Genomic DNA, 15,899 nt, shown 5'->3' with positions numbered 1-15,899 from the left:
CACCAGCCTTGCTGAGCAAGAGCAGAAGCTGTTCTTCACTCCAGCCTCTCAGGAGCACACAGCGGCCTCTCAGTTCCCCTTTCAAGGAAGAGCTCTGGGAGAAAAGCCCATGGTTCTGGAAATTTTCCTGAGAACTCCAAACACCTGTGCCATCATGGTGCAAGCCAGAGCTGTTATTTCTAGCTGTGCAGCCACAGCCGTCTGTGTGGTTCCATTTCCTGGTGGCAATCTTCAGAGTTGCAAAATATTTTGTAATTATTCATTATTGAAATCACAAAAAGCCCCTAAATAGTATAGTATTAGCTGCTTATACACAGTAAAATGTAACTGCAGGAAACTTCAGGGAATCGTGTCAAGATCACTGGGTGAGGTTAACACCCACAAGCTTGATGCTAGTGTTTTCTCCTGTTTCCATAGCAATGACCCCACACGCTCTTACCTGCTCCTCAGACCACAGTCAAAGAAGAGATTTCCGACAACCAAGCAAAAACACAACACTGTCCACACAACCGTAAATATGCAAGGAAGAGTTTCTTCTTGCCTGAAAACTGTAAGGTTTATTATTTGTTTGTGTTTCTTCCTTTTATCTCATATTTCTTCTAACGTCATAAGCCTGGCATTTAAACCCCAAATGCCTGCAGGGGCCAGGCAGGATAGGGAGGTACCAGCTAAAAAGGCAACTCCGGTTGTTTTTTTTTTTTTTTTTTTTTCACTGCTTAGGAATGCAGGCCTGGTTTGGCTAGTTCTTACAATTTCTCAAGAGAAATTGGAACCTAGTTTTTTACATGAAATTTTCCAGTTTTTAAACATTGGCAACCAATTTTCAAAAAATTTGCAAGTCACAAAAACACATCTACAGCTGAGTTTGCTCTGGTTGTAATATCAGTCATAAGCAGTTGAAATCACCTTTAAGGTCTTCAGAATTACTTCCTATTTTCTGAATATCTGTGTGGAACATAGGCTACATATTAACTCTAATTATTAATTATAGCTACGTATTAATTCATTAATGAAAGCCATAATTCATTGGAGAAAGGTCTTTATTAACATACTGCTGCTGCATTTGATTATCTCTTGCTTTCATCATTTATCTGTGGTGAAGGATAAGAAACCAGAGGTGATCTTAGCTAGTTTCCTTTAAGACTCTTTTCTTAGCTGTTGTTTTTTTAAGGCTCAAAACAAAATATCTGATTATGTATTCCATTTCACACAGAACCAAACAGCAGTTAATCCAAATGTTTTGGCCCACATTGGGTAATTCAAAAATAAATGATTTTATGATTTAAAGCCATTCTTACGCTCAAATAAGCACGTTCAAGTTGAGTTGAAATACGGCAGCAACTAAGTAGATATGCTTTACCATAGCCAACTTCAAGGTGAAAAAATCCCCTTCCCTTTCACTAATCATGAAGTGCCCTCAATGGATGCATAGGATAGAACACTGTGTTCAGAAAAGGTCAGAAAACTGTGTTCAGAAAAGGAATTTTAAGAAGCTTGAGAATGCTACCATTTTGACCAGTCAGTGGGGTAGTGTCTTAGTCCATTTTACATTGCTATAAAGAAATACCTGAGGCTGGGTAATTCCTAAAGGAAAGAGGTTTATTTGACTCATGGTTCTGCAGGCTATACAAGCATGGCACCAGCATCTGAGGCAAAAGGGGAGCTGGCATGTGCAGACATTACATGTTGAGAGAGGATGCAAGAGAGAAAAGGAGGTGCCAGATTCTTCAACAATCAGATCCCATGGGACCTAAGCGTGCGAGCTCCCTCAATCCATCAAGATTGACACTAAGCCATTCATGAAGAAGGATCTGCACTTATGACCAAAACACCTCCCTTTAGTCCCCACCTCCAACACTGGGATCAAATTTCAACATGAGATTTGGAGGGGACAAACATCCAAACCATAGCAGGTAGTAAGTAGTCAAAGAAGATAGTTTGCATTTAGTGCTTTAATTATTTTTGATAGGTTTTCTTTTCTTTTTTTTTTTTTTTTCTGCTATCTCAGTCGGGCTCACAAATGTTGTTTTGTTTTGTTTTGCTTTGTTTTGTTTTGAGATGGAGTCTTTCTCTGTCACCCAGGCTGGAGTGCAGTGGCACAATCTTGGCTCACTGCAACCTCCGCCTCCCGGGTTCAAGTGATTCTCCTGCCTCAGCCTCCCGAGGACCTGGCACAAATGTTTTAAAATATGTTATGGTTGCATTCAATACGGTGATTGTGCCAAGGGACTCTCTCTTAGTTCAGGTTCCCTTAGAAGCAGACCCTGAGACAGGGATTCAGGGGGAAGCAGTTCATATGTGAAGGGAACAGGAGGAGAGGTGGGTAGCCGAGACAGGGGAGGGAAAGTAGCCGCCACAGGATTTATGCAGCTGCTACTCCTGTAGGGGCTGGGACTTAACCCTCCTGGGGATCCCTGGGAGCCAGCTCCACAGCTACCTACCCGAGGGCAAGTGAGCTGCGGTATTTATTCACAAAGTCTGATCAGGGATTGGGTGACAGTTACTCCTCAGAGGACTGAGGCAGGTTCTGGGGTAAGAGGAAGCCTTTACAGAAAGGCATGCAGGTGCCAGAAGTGGGGTCACAGGCACTGAAGTGAAGGGCAAGGGGAGAGGGGCTGGGTGCTGAGTGTCAGCCATGCACTCCAACTCCATCAGCTCCTCCTCCCCATCCTTGATACAAACAATTGATATTTTCTCATCTTCCATAAAGTGCTGTGCAGGAAAAACTTCAGGACAAGTCCTTTAATGTCTTTTCAACCTGTTCTGGCCCCTGTGCTCCTCCTAGATACAAATTCTGGAGCAGCAACTGATTTACCAGGAAATACTGAGGAGTAGAGCAAGGTATGGTGGCTCCTACACCACCCTGAACCAGAGTGTGGGGCATGCGGGGCCATAAAGAGGCTGACTTGGCCGGGCGCGGTGGCTCAAGCCTGTAATCCCAGCACTTTGGGAGGCCGAGACGGGCGGATCACGAGGTCAGGAAATCGAGACCATCCTGGCTAACTGGTGAAACCCCGTCTCTACTAAAAAATACAAAAAACTAGCCGGGCGAGGTGGCGGGCGCCTGTAGTCCCAGCTACTCCGGAGGCTGAGGCAGGAGAATGGCATAAACCTGGGAGGCGGAGCTTGCAGTGAGCTGAGATCCGGCCACTGCACTCCAGCCTGGGCAACAGAGCGAGACTCGGTCTCAAAAAAAAAAAAAAAAGAGGCTGACTTCACAGGGAACTTCCAGGGTCAAAATTTCACTTCATTTAAAGGTTTTCAGGAAAACATGGATAAATAGCAAAAACAATGCCAACAACAACCATCTTTGAGATTTGAAAACTTTGGATTTTCTCTCTTGGGAGTCTTTGTGACCATCAGTTGAAATTTCTAGATGACAATTTCCACCTTCCACGTCATCAGAATGGAAAGAGAGGTGCACTCCAAGGAGACAGGTGATTGGACATTCGGGTCCCTGGCATGCAATATACAAGTTCATCTTTTTATTCCTATGTGGGGGAAGGAAGTAAGAGTAAGAAGTGGGTAAAGAGATTCCTTCAGGATGGAAACATTTAAAGACCATCACTTTACTTCTGATTTTGGATATTAATGTCACCTTCAGAATTCCTCCTCCTCTAAGGAATTTTTACAAAGGGCCAACATTAAATTTTAAACAAACAAGTATTAAAAGAAAGTGAAAGAGTGTAGAAACGCATTTTGTGGCACACACAAAAAATTAGGCAATTCTGCTGCAATTTGTGCACACTGAAAATTTCATTCCTGGTAACCGATAACTGGTTCACCTTGCAACCTGGGTAAACTTCTGGAAAGTTCCATGTCTCCATTCCCACTGTGTTATGAAGACATAGGATTGGATGGAGAAGAATAAGTAATACTAAATAGACTACTGAGGTGTCCCATGGATGGGCGGGCACAATGTCAAGGCTGAACAGCTTGGTGCACAGGTGCAGCTCAGCTCCCCTTTAAGGCACATGCGCCCAGTCCATCAACAACACATCAGGCTTACTTTGCATACAGAGGACTAAATCAAACATTCACTTTATGTATTTTTGTATTTTCTCATTTATGAACAATAAATGGTCTGTTAAATTTTCTAAACAGAAAAATCTGGAAGCAATTTGCTCTCTGCCCATGTAGAGAGGAGAAAGCACAGATTGCTCTCCAATGACTCTGAGGAGGATGAATGCCAGGGTTTTCAAACCCTGGGTGGTAACATCACTTGACAGATTCGGCCTAGGAGGGTGCTGAGTACTTGGAAATCCTATCTCATTAGCCTGACACCTTCTCAAGGCAAAATGGCAGAGGACTGGACGCAGATTGGTACATCTTGAATAGGCAGGCCAGGAAGTCTCCCTTCACTTCACTTCAGACCCGGAGCATACCACTGCTGGCTTTACCCTCCCAAAGACAGACACCTCCAGCCCCAAATCCCCACCTCCCCAAAGACAAATCCCCACCCCACCCTGGTCACCAGAGAAACATCTCCTTGGATTCTAGGGCAATTTCGACGGACTTAACAGGTGGAAAAAAATCTAGAACCTAGATGGAAAACCAACCAACTTTCTCCTACTTACACTTAATAATGCAAGATCTGTAAGTGTGTTCTAGAAACATTTTCTTTTCGTTAATATATATTAAAGCCCATGGCCTCCTGTTCACTGGTGTTTTAAGTTCTTGGAACAGGGAACGTATCACTTGCATGTCTGTGTTCCTCTAATAAACCTCCAGCAACAAGCATGTTGCCACCTTCACTTTTTTTTTTCTTTTTTTTTTGAATCTGGTCTCACTCTGTCACCCAGTCTGGAGTGCAGTGGCACAATCCCAGCTCACTGCAGTCTTGGCAGCCCAGACTCAAGAGATCCTCCCACTTTAGCCTCCCAAGTAGTTGAGACTGCAGCCACACACCACCACGCCTGGCTAATGTTTTCTCTTTTTTTGTAGGTTGGGGTTTTGTTATGTTGCTCAAGCTGGTCTCCAACTCCTGGGCTCAAGGGATCCACCCACTTCGGCCCCCGAAAGTGCTGGGATTACAGGCGTGAGCCACTGCACTCGCCTAACCTTCATTTCTTGAGAAGAATTTATACGACAATGAAAATCCAATTACTATTATTCGAAATAGAGACAAAATGGTAAGACTCTTTAGACTAAAATGCAAGCTATGATAGTTGAGTCCCATAAAAGAGTTTAGAGACCAGGTCTTCACTGAAAGTCATCATCTACAACCCTCAGGAGCATTTCCCCTAAGAAAAGTCTTCCTGTGACCGCACAGACTGTCCTAGGGTTAAGGGAACAGAAAGAAAGTAAACCCAGGACAAAGGAAGTACATTTAGCATCTTGAAGGCAAGACCCATGTCTGACTCATCTTTGACTCTCTGCGGAGCAGCATGGTTTGCTTTATATGTGTTAAGTACCCAAATCAACAACAGTTTTTATATCAAAGTCACGTTGTAAACCAGACTCAATCATTCATTCACACACGCATACTTTAGCCAAACAACCATTACTTTTCAGTTCCTACATAGTCCAAGCATTGTGCGAGGAGCTGGGGGCAGAAAACAAAGAGAAAAAGACGTAACATCCAGTTTCTGATTCATCTGCTTCGCCTGATCTTAGCCAAAGGCCAAGAAGTGATTGATGCATCTACTTGCTTCAGCAAGATTGAAAAGAGCAAGTATTCATTCCCCATTTAATAAATATTCATTGAGTGCTTCCTATATGTCAGGCTCCATCCTAGGCATTCATTATATTTGCAGCAGGACACAAAATGGTCAAACATCCCTGCCTTCATGAGGCCTACCTTACAGAAGGGGAAGATAGATAAAAAGCAAGTGAATTATATAAAATGTGGATAGTGACAAGTGGTTTCAAAAACCAAAACACACAAGGAAGTAAGACTTGAAGGAAAGGTTGCAGTTTTGCAGAAAGAGGTCAAGGAAGCTCTCATTGAAAACAGACCCGACAGAAGGAGCTCTGCTGACCAAAAAGTCCCATAAAGAGTTTGGGGACAAGGTGTTCACTGAAAGTCATCTACTACCCCCAGTAGCATTTTCCGTAATAAAAGGCCTCCCATGAACCCTCAAACTGTCTACCTTGGCCAGGCGCGGTGGCTCACACCTGTAATCCTAGCACTTTGGGAGGCTGAGGTGGGTGGATCACCTAAGGTCAGGAGTTAGAGACCAGCCTCACCAACATGGCAAAACCTTGTCTCTACTGCAAATACAAAAATTAGCTGGGCATGGTGGCACGCACCTGTAGTCCCACCTACTCCGGAGGCTGAGGCAGGTGACTTGCTGCAGGGGAAGGGGCAGAGGTTGCAGTGAACTGAGATTGCTCCACTTCACTCCAGCCTAGGTGAAAGAAAGAAACTCCGTCTCAAAAACAAAACAAAACAAAACAAAACAAACAAACAAACAAAAAAACTGTCTGCCCTAAGGTTAAGGGAATGGAAAGAAAGCAAACTCAGGATAAGTTTCCCTTCTTTTTTTTCTCACCTTCCTATCTCAACGGTTTTCTGTTCATCTGTGGCCAAAGACTCAGAAAAATCTGTATGGAAGATAAACAACTCTTGTACAAAATTAGAGAGGTGTGTGACTGAGATAAATAGTGGGTTCTGGTGGAAACTGCACTGTTGACTGTTCTCCCACGACATGAAAGTAAAAGCAGACACTTTGTCTGAATTGTCAGAAAATGGGTCTCATTTTGTCACCTCCTGAGATGCCCAGCAAGGAGATCTGAACTCCAAGTGTCATGGACCTTCCCGCAGAGGGGCTGGCCTCGTGTGCACAGCAACAAGGAACTGCTCAGTGGAACCCCAGTCTCACTTCCCCATAGAAGTTACAAAAATACCTATTTTTTTCCTCATTGCATCCATTTTTAGGTAAAGAATTTTAACTGTTTGGGGTTCGTTACTTCACACTTAAGAAATTTACAAACCACAGGAAATGAAACTTGACTAAATGCAGATGACACAGACAGCCAACTCGGAAAATGTACTGGGCTCCCCTCAGTTCTAGATGACCTTTAGCAAAAAGAGGGTGTTCTGATGAAATCATTTGTAACCAACTGCCTCCAACTTACAGGATTCTCCCCTCTTATGACCAAGCAGTGTAATCTTTGAGGCCCTGGCAGCACAGGTTGAGTGCAACCTAAAAGAGAATAAGGATTTCACAAGGTCTTCTGGAATGGTGCACAAATTGGAAAGTTGTTTCAGCATTCAAAAATACTTGGCCTGTTTCTAAAGCAATGTATGGTTTAAAAGGAATGGCAAATTGAAGCCAACATTTTTCAAACACATTTCACTTAAAAAAAAATGGCCACTAGAAAGAATGCAACTTATTTTCAAAAAGAATTCTATCAAGAAAGCACGGTTGGCCCATTCATCCATCTCCCTGCCCACAAAGGAATGAATGAATGAAGACAAGATGTGCCACCTCTGAAAGACTGTTAATCTCCCTCTCTCTATAAAAGTGGTACTATGTGATTTCTACTCATTTGATTACAAATAAAATTAGTAAGTGAAGGATCCGTAGTTTCTGTATGTCACCTATAAACCTGAGTCTTTGTGCTAAAATTGTTCAAATGTTCAATTGAATCTTATCCAATACCAATGCCTTTGCATATTGCATGTGGTATATATTCATGGTGCTTAGCTTGTTCTGAGAGCCATTTGGTGGAATAAGAAGAGAGTAAATGTAGCCTCATTCTAGAACTTTATTTCTAAAATGAAAAGGCAGAGCAACCCATAGAAGGCTCTAGAAAAGAAGCACATACCATGGAAAGGCAAAAAGGAAAGAGATGCTACCCAGGTCATGTGGTTTGGATTTGTGTCCTTCCCCAAATCTCATGTCAAATTGTAACCCCCAGTGTTGGAGGAGGGGCCTGGCAGGAGGTGACTGGATCATGAGTGGATTTTCCCCTGTTCTTGTGATAGTGAGTTCTCACTAGATCTGGTTGTTTAAAAGTATGTAGCATCTTCCTCTTCACCCTCTTCCTCCTTCTCCAGCCATGTAGGACCTGCCTACTTCCCCTTCACCTTCCGCCACGATTGTAAGTTTCCCAAGGCCTCCCCAGCCATGTTTCCTGTACAGCCTGCAGAACTGTGTTCCAATTAAACCTCTTTTCTTTAAAAATTATCCCGTCTCAGGTAGTTCTTTACAGCAATGCAAGAAAGGACTAATTCACCAGAGAAGTGTGATGGTTGCTTCTCTGTGTCAAATTGACTGGGCTAAGGGGTGCACAGATTAAATGTTATTTCTGGTTGTGTCCATGACAGTGTATCCAGATGAGATGAACATCTAAATCAGCAAACTCAGTGAAGCTGATCACCCTCCCCAGTGTAGGTGGGCATTACCCAATCTGTGGAGGGTCTGAATAGAACAAAAGGGGAAAGGGGAAGGAATTCACTCCTTCTGCTTTCTGTGTGACTGCTTGAGCTGGGACATCAGTCTTCTCTGCCCTTGTTCTGGAACTGACACCATTGGCTCTCCTGGTTCTCAGGCCTTTGGACTTGGACTAGAATTTCACCACTTGGGCTCTTGGATCTCCAGTCTGTAGAGGGCATATCGTGGGACTTCTCAGCCTCCAAAATCATGTAAGCCAATTCCTCATAATAAATCTCCTTCTATATCTATGTCCCAGTGGTTCTGCTTCTCTGGAGAACTCTGACTAGTTCAGGAAGAGAGTGATTTTGGTTTTGCAGCTGCTGAGAAGTGAGGCACAAGCCCAGGTGAGAAAAGGTAAACCAGTGACTGTCCCTGTCCTCAGCAACTTCAAATAACTGGCTCACCCTCACAGAGTCATGCAGTAAGGCTTCAAATTGTGCCTTCTCGTTGACATGCAGTTCTCTCTGTCTGTGGCATTGTGGCCTTTCCCTCGTCACTATTAGTAAAGGATCTTTGTTTTAGTCTCTATTATCAGAACAGCATCCTGACCACATCATAGGAACTCTTAAGTATGGAAAACTTTCCTCTGCAGGGTCTCCACCCGACGTATCACCATTACCTCATTCTTCCTTCTCCTATGTGGAGTTATAAACATAGCCCAGGTTCAGTTTTTTTATATGTTCTTTATTTTTGCATTGAATATTATATAGAAGGGATTGCAAAGCATCTTTAAAAATGGCACCTTCGAATAAAGGACCTCACCTCACTTTTAAACAGACATAATCCCTGCTTTTGGGGAGCACACAGTCTAACGGAGTCTTCATTGACTGCTCCCATCATTTAGGGCCTTCTATGCTCAGGTGAAGGAAATGACCAGCTACGCTGTGTAATTGCTGCTGGGGGCAAGTCTCCCTACATCTGACCTCTGACCTGTCTGGGTTTTTTTTTTTTTTTTGAGACAGGGTCTCACTCTGTTACCCAGGCCGGAGTGCAGTGGCACAATCATGGCTCATTGCAGCTTTGACCACCTGGGCTCAAGTGATCCTCCCACATCAACCTCCCCAGTAGCTGGGACCACAGGTATGTGCCACCACGCACAGCTAATCTTTTTTATTTTTTTTGTAGAGACTGGGTCTCACCATGATGATCTCTGTCCTTCTTTACCTGTTTGTTGATGTTTAAAATCCCTTTCATAACCACCACATCTTTTCATTCCATAAGTAGATCTGAGGCTTAACATACCAATAGGCTGAAAGAGGGGACACAGTGCACCAAGGTATATGTGCTTGAGTGCATGCCATTCTGATGATAGAGAAACTGGGAAGCGAAGGTGTAGAGGAAGGAACCCCACTGTGTTGGTTAATATTGAGTGTCAACTTGATTGGATTGAAGGATGCAAAGTATTGTTTCTGGGTGTGTTGGTGAGAGGGTTGCCAACGGAGATTAACGTTTGAGTCAGTGGATTAGGAGAGGCAGACCCACCCTCAGTCTGGGTGGGTACCATCTAGTCAGCTGCCAGCATGGCTAGATTAAAGCAGGAAGAAGAAAGTGGAAAGAACAGATTTGCTGAGTCTTCCAGTGTTCATCTTTCTCCCGTGCTGGATGCTTCCTGCCCTTGAACATTAGACTCCAAGTTCTTCAGTTTTTGGACTCTTGGACTTACACCAGTGGTTTGCCAGGGGCCCCCACGCCTTCAGCCACAGACTGAAGGCTGCACTGTCAGCTTCCCTACTTTTGAGATTTTGAGTTCGGACTGGCTTCCTTGCCCCTTAGCTTGCAGAAGGTCTATTGTGGGACTTCTCCTTGTGATCATGTCAGTCAATACTCCTTAATAAATTCCCCTTCATATATGCATCTATCCTATTAGTTCTGTCCCTCTAGAGAACTCTGACTAATACACTCACTGAGGAGGCTTGGAACATAGAAAGGGCAGGTGTGATAAAAAGATAAACTTCACCTCCCTGCAGAACCTGCTCAGCACTTCTCTTGCTGAAATGGGGTACCCATTGACAATTCATCATATTAAAAGGAACTTCTTATAAATGGGCTAATGTATCCATGAAGCTAGTATATCCACAAAGTGATGAGGAAATGCAACCTGATTCCGGGAAAGGCATTAAGGTTCCATCTTTCAATCACCTACTAAGAAAGGTCTCCAATGTACACAGACACAATTATCTGAGGGCAGAAGACAGTAACGATGGTGGTAAAGACAGAGCACACTCCTAACTGGTCTGTCATTGTCATGTGGGTGGCTCCTACAAGTATTAATACCAATTATAGACCTCAGGATGAAGTGTTAGATGCCCAAGACCTAGATCATCAGTCACAAAATAATAATAATAATAATAATAATAATAAAAACAAATGAACTGAACTCCAAGTAGGTATCACTTGGAATTCAATTTACAGTATTTGGGTTTTGCTTTATAAACACCCTGGCTTACGTGTCTCCCTTCACACGTGAATTTCATCTCTATCCTTCAAGGCCCAGGTCTTATGGTGCATTCTCTTGAAAAACTTCCTGGATTCCTCCAGCTGCGTTTCTTTCACCTCCTTAGTGCTCCCTGGCTCCCGGCTCATGTCTTTGTTTCAGCATATATTGTATTCCACCTTTTGTCCTAGCTCTCTGTGTTCATGTTTGAAAGGCTCCATTTGACTAAAGCTCTGTGAAGGCAAGACTTTCACAGTACCCTGCTTTCTCTAAAACTTACATTTTACTATTTATTTATTTATTTTATTATTATACTTTAAGTTCTAGGGTACATGTGCATAACGTGCAGGTTTGTTACATATGTATACTTGTGCCATGTTGGTGTGCTGCACCCATCAACTCGTCAGCACCCATCAATTCGTCATTTATATCAGGTATAACTCCCAATGCAATCCCTCCCCCCTCCCCGCTCCCCATGATAGGCCCCGATGTGTGATGATCCCCTTCCCGAGTCCAAGTGATGTCATTGTTCAGTTCCCACCTATGAGTGAGAACACGCGGTGTTTGGTTTTCTGTTCTTGTGATAGTTTGCTAAGAATGATGGTTTCCAGCTGCATCCATGTCCCTAGAAAGGATGCAAACTCAACTCATTTTACTCTTTAAAGGCTGCCATTTCTCTATAACTCACATTTTATTTGTCTAATGGCTATATTTCTCACTTTCCATACATTCCAGGAGGCTGGAGTCATGTCTGTTGTATTCACCACACTAAATACAGTCATGTACCATGTAACAATGTTTTGCTTAACAGCAAACCACATATACAACAGTGGACCCATAAGATTATACTACTGTATTTTTTACTGTACCCCTTTTATGGTGAGATATATTTAGATACACAAATACCACTGTGTTATAATTGCCTACAATATCCAGTGTAACAACATGCTGTACAGGTTTATAGCCTAGAAGCAGTAGGCAACACCATATAGCCTCAGTGTGTTGTAGGCTATACCGTCTGGGTGTGTGTAAGTGTCCTCTATGATGGTCACACAATGACAAAATTGCCTAGTGACACATTTCTCAGAATGTATCCTCCTCCTCATTCTCAGATTCATGGCTATATAGCATAATTCCTGTTACAATATCTAGCACATAGACATTCAATAACAGTTTTTTGAATGAATATAGCATATGTTCATACTTTTCAAATAATTTAGCAGGCACAACTTATACCTAATAGGATTTTAAAGAATGGTTAATCAATATGGGAGATCTGGATAGAATGATCTAGAACTAGAAACACAAGTACACCCAAAGCAAGATGCAATGCAAATACACACATTTAGGAATAAATCCTGAATAAAGAGGAAGAGGAGCTCTATAGCAAGCCCCAAAGTCAGTGGACCCAAGCATTTTAAAGAAATAATGAGGAACTGCATTTTCTGCTTGAAATTTCCACTTAGACAACAGCATTGTTAGATGTTTTTGAAGAAAGTAAAGTAATAAGCCTTTTATTCTTGTGTCAATAATCTAAAACCATACCAGTTGATCACAGAGAAATCGGGATTACAAATGTCTACCTACACTTCATTTGTTCTTTTCTGCAGAATTATTTTCAGGGAGATGTCCAGCTCCAAATGCATTTGCTGAGGGAAATCCTTACCACTTTGCTGAATCTCTAGTAACACACACTGAGGGCCTAAGGAGCTGGGAACCCTAGCAGAATTTTCAGAATGGGATGTCTAATTTCTCACCCTGAGGTGTCATAAAAGAACTCAGTAAAGTCACCTCATTTCTTAGACAGTCTTTAGTGAGTAGTGATGCCCTCCCACCATGTGTGAACAAATGTTCACAAAATGTAGTAGGCACTATGCCAAGAGAGCAAATAAAAGCATTTATAACAGCAGCTGGGAAATTCAAAGCCTTTGAGTTGGCTGAATTTGCATTGATGCAGCCAAGACCATCCTCCCAGCCTTCTTCTCTAGCTGAGAAGTGAAACAAGGGAAAATGTGCAAAAGTGGTACTCAGAGTCATTTTCAAAGGTATGATATGTAAATTACACCACTGCCCCTACTATGCCCCTATTATGAAAGTAGGCTTTCAAACTCCAATCTTCATTACAAGTATCACCAACCCCAAGGGGCCTTCTTTGATCCTGCTTCCCAATGCAAATTGAATTGCTCCTTCCTCGGTGCTCCCAGCAGCACTTTGATTATGTAGATATTTTCACATTATTTATCATAATACAAATATAAGTTGTTGTCTTGAGGGCAAGTGCCATGTCGGTATTTTTTTTTATAACCCAGAAATTTAAAATAGGCATAGTGTTGGCCTACGCCAAACCTATCCCACCTGTACCCCTAGTACAGACAGGACGAGAGTGCCCTGCTCATAATGGACATCAGGGGGTCACTTAACAAAAATTTATTGAATTACTACTATGTGCCAGGCACTGTCCAACGTACTAGGGATACCATTAAACAAGACTGTTAATGTCCTCGCTCTCTAAGAGACAATATTGCAATAAACCACAGATTAACAGAAAGATTATTTTGGATCATGTATTAGGCCATTCTCATTCTGCTATAAAGGACTGCAAGAGACTGGGTAATTTATAAAGAAAAGAGGTTGAATTGACTCACAGTTCTGCAGGCCTAAGGAGGCGTCAGGAAACTTACAATCATGGCGGAAGCAGAAGCAAACACGTCCTTCTTCATATGACAGCAGCAAGGAGAAATGCAGAGTGAAGGGGGAGCAGCCCTTTATAAGGCCATCAGATCTCGTGAGAACTCACTATCATGAGAACAGCATGAGGGTAACTGCCCCCATGATTAAATTACCTCCCACTGTGTCCCTCCCACAACACATGGGGATTATGGGAACTGCAATCCACAGTGAGATTTGGGTGGGGACACAGAGCCAAACCATATCAGATTAGAATGAGCATCACGAAAAAAAAGTGTGTAATGGGATGAAGAGTGATTTGGAAGAACGCCAAGATGGTTGGGAAAGTTTTCTCTGGGACAGGATGTTTGAACTGAGCCATCTGTACAAGGATCTGCAAGGGGACAGTGTTCCAGGAAGAGGCACTAAATTAAAGCAATGCTGGTAATTGGTGGGAGTACAGGGAACTTGGGAGGGGATGGGTGTAGAGGGAAAGGGTGGAGTTGATTAATTGCTCATTCTGTCTCCTTCATCTATACCAGAGTAGGGTGCTACTTTTCCTCTCCCTTTGCATACTCTTTTCATTACCACTTCCAATTTCTTAATTCTTTTCCCTAATTTCCATTAAATTACAAGAACATGAGCCTTTGCCAGCAGCAAACACATCTGGAGCCATCTTCTAACACCGAATCACATAAAACACCAAACTAAAACTAAAAGCCGTTGGTAAATAGAGGCTAAGAGTATTAAGATTTAGTTTTCATTATTATTAGGTCCATTCAGCTAATGTTTATTTTATGACGATTACATCTCATTATCATTACAGATCTTAGTCATAAACCAAGTTATAAATTCACTCGTCATTTATTTCTTTCCACATTAGCTCCTAGGAAGTCCTATTGTGGCATAAATCACTTTAGCAAAGCTGTGTACTTGACCACTCACAAACATAAAAATCCCCCAACAAACTTATCTAAATAATGTTTCCCAAGAAAATCATAAATATTTCAGTAAATAACGATACTTCTTAGTTTAGCATTACTGAATTTGAAATTTTTCATCATTATCATCATCTACTTCTTTGCAAGTGTTTGTTCATCAAGAACTGTAGTCAATAAAAGAAAGAAGACAAAGAAGAGAATGAGCTATTTTCTGCATCACAACCAGATTGTCCAGATGTCGTGCCTGGAATACATCACACGTGACATTTCTAGTCATGTTTCCAGTCATTTGGAACATACAGGTTTTCCTTTGCAATCTGCAAAGCTTTAGGATGCTCCAAGCACTGCTGTCAGCAACAGCAGCCTGGAAAAGGAATCATACAGAATGTACTCTACCTGATGTCATCTTCTGCTCCAGCTCGAGGCACTTAGGTTCTTCTCGAAATTCTTCTTCCTAAGCGCCCACAGAACAGAAAAGCAGGGAGAAAGTAAAAATTCATTAATGTAAGGCAATATTTTTTACAAGCCTGCTAATTAATATGATATCAATACCTGAAAAACTTAAACCATGCCTTAAAGAACTGAGGTTTTGGACAAGCTACTACAAATCAACAATAAATGCCAAGTAGAGTAACTACAGGAGCGTTGGGCATCACAACTCCAGGGTGCTATTCACATGGTAGTGTCTATGCATGTTGTCCCTGGAGTGGTACAACCCAGGGGCCCACTGTGACTAATACATTTGAAGGCACCTGAGACTTAGAAATGATGGTGACAGTTTTCTGTTTGTTTGTTTGTTTTTTGAGGTGCAGTCTCGCTCTGTCGCCAAACTGGAGTGCAGTGGCGCGATCTCGGCTCACTGCAACCTCCAACTCCCTGGTTCAAGTGATTCTCCTGCCTCAGCCTTCTGAATAGCTAGGATTACAGGCACGCACCACCACGTCTGGCTAATTTTTTTTTTTTTTTTGTATTTTTAGTAGAGATGGGGTTTCACCATGTTGGCCAGCATGGTCTCGATCTCCTGACCTCATGATCTGCCTGCCTTTGCCTCCCAAAGTGCTAGGGTTGCAGGCGTGAGCCACCATGCCAGGCCAGGTTTTTCATAAAATAGAAATGCCACCAGCATGGCTGAACAAAGAGAATTATGTTTTGTTTTTCATTGTTCAAGGAACTGATTTCATGTACTTCCGAAGTTCCATCATTATTCACAGTTATATTTTTATCTCTAAGAAGGTAGGTGTACACATTCTTCTCTGAGTCCTGGTATGATATTCTTTAATGACAACGGTTGTCACTGCTCTAACACTGATAACAGTAGACCCCATTAGAAATGAGGGAGATAAATTAAGAGGAATATCTAAATAATCCTTTTCTAATTTTGTTTGCAAGATGACTTTATGCCAATTAATTTATTTGTTTTTCTGTTCATTAAACAAATATTTGTTGAGTGTCTGCTACAGGCTATTTCTGTGG

General features: G+C 42.3%; 1 protein-coding gene across 1 annotated transcript in view; it reads right to left on the bottom strand.

The window, feature by feature from the left end:
* Window positions 1–15,899, bottom strand: part of FAM107B (family with sequence similarity 107 member B) — a 257,812-nt gene that overhangs the window by 133,577 nt on the left and 108,336 nt on the right. The window contains exon 2 of the mRNA XM_023223108.1: window positions 14,823–14,880. Coding sequence (XP_023078876.1) covers window positions 14,823–14,880 — 58 coding nt within the window. The remainder of the gene's footprint in view (window positions 1–14,822; window positions 14,881–15,899) is intronic.

This window comes from Piliocolobus tephrosceles, chromosome 9, assembly GCF_002776525.5.
Source record: "Piliocolobus tephrosceles isolate RC106 chromosome 9, ASM277652v3, whole genome shotgun sequence".
Taxonomy (NCBI): Eukaryota; Metazoa; Chordata; class Mammalia; order Primates; family Cercopithecidae; genus Piliocolobus; species Piliocolobus tephrosceles.
Note: the sequence above shows the minus strand (reverse complement) of the source record. Positions and strands in the feature narration are given on the sequence as shown.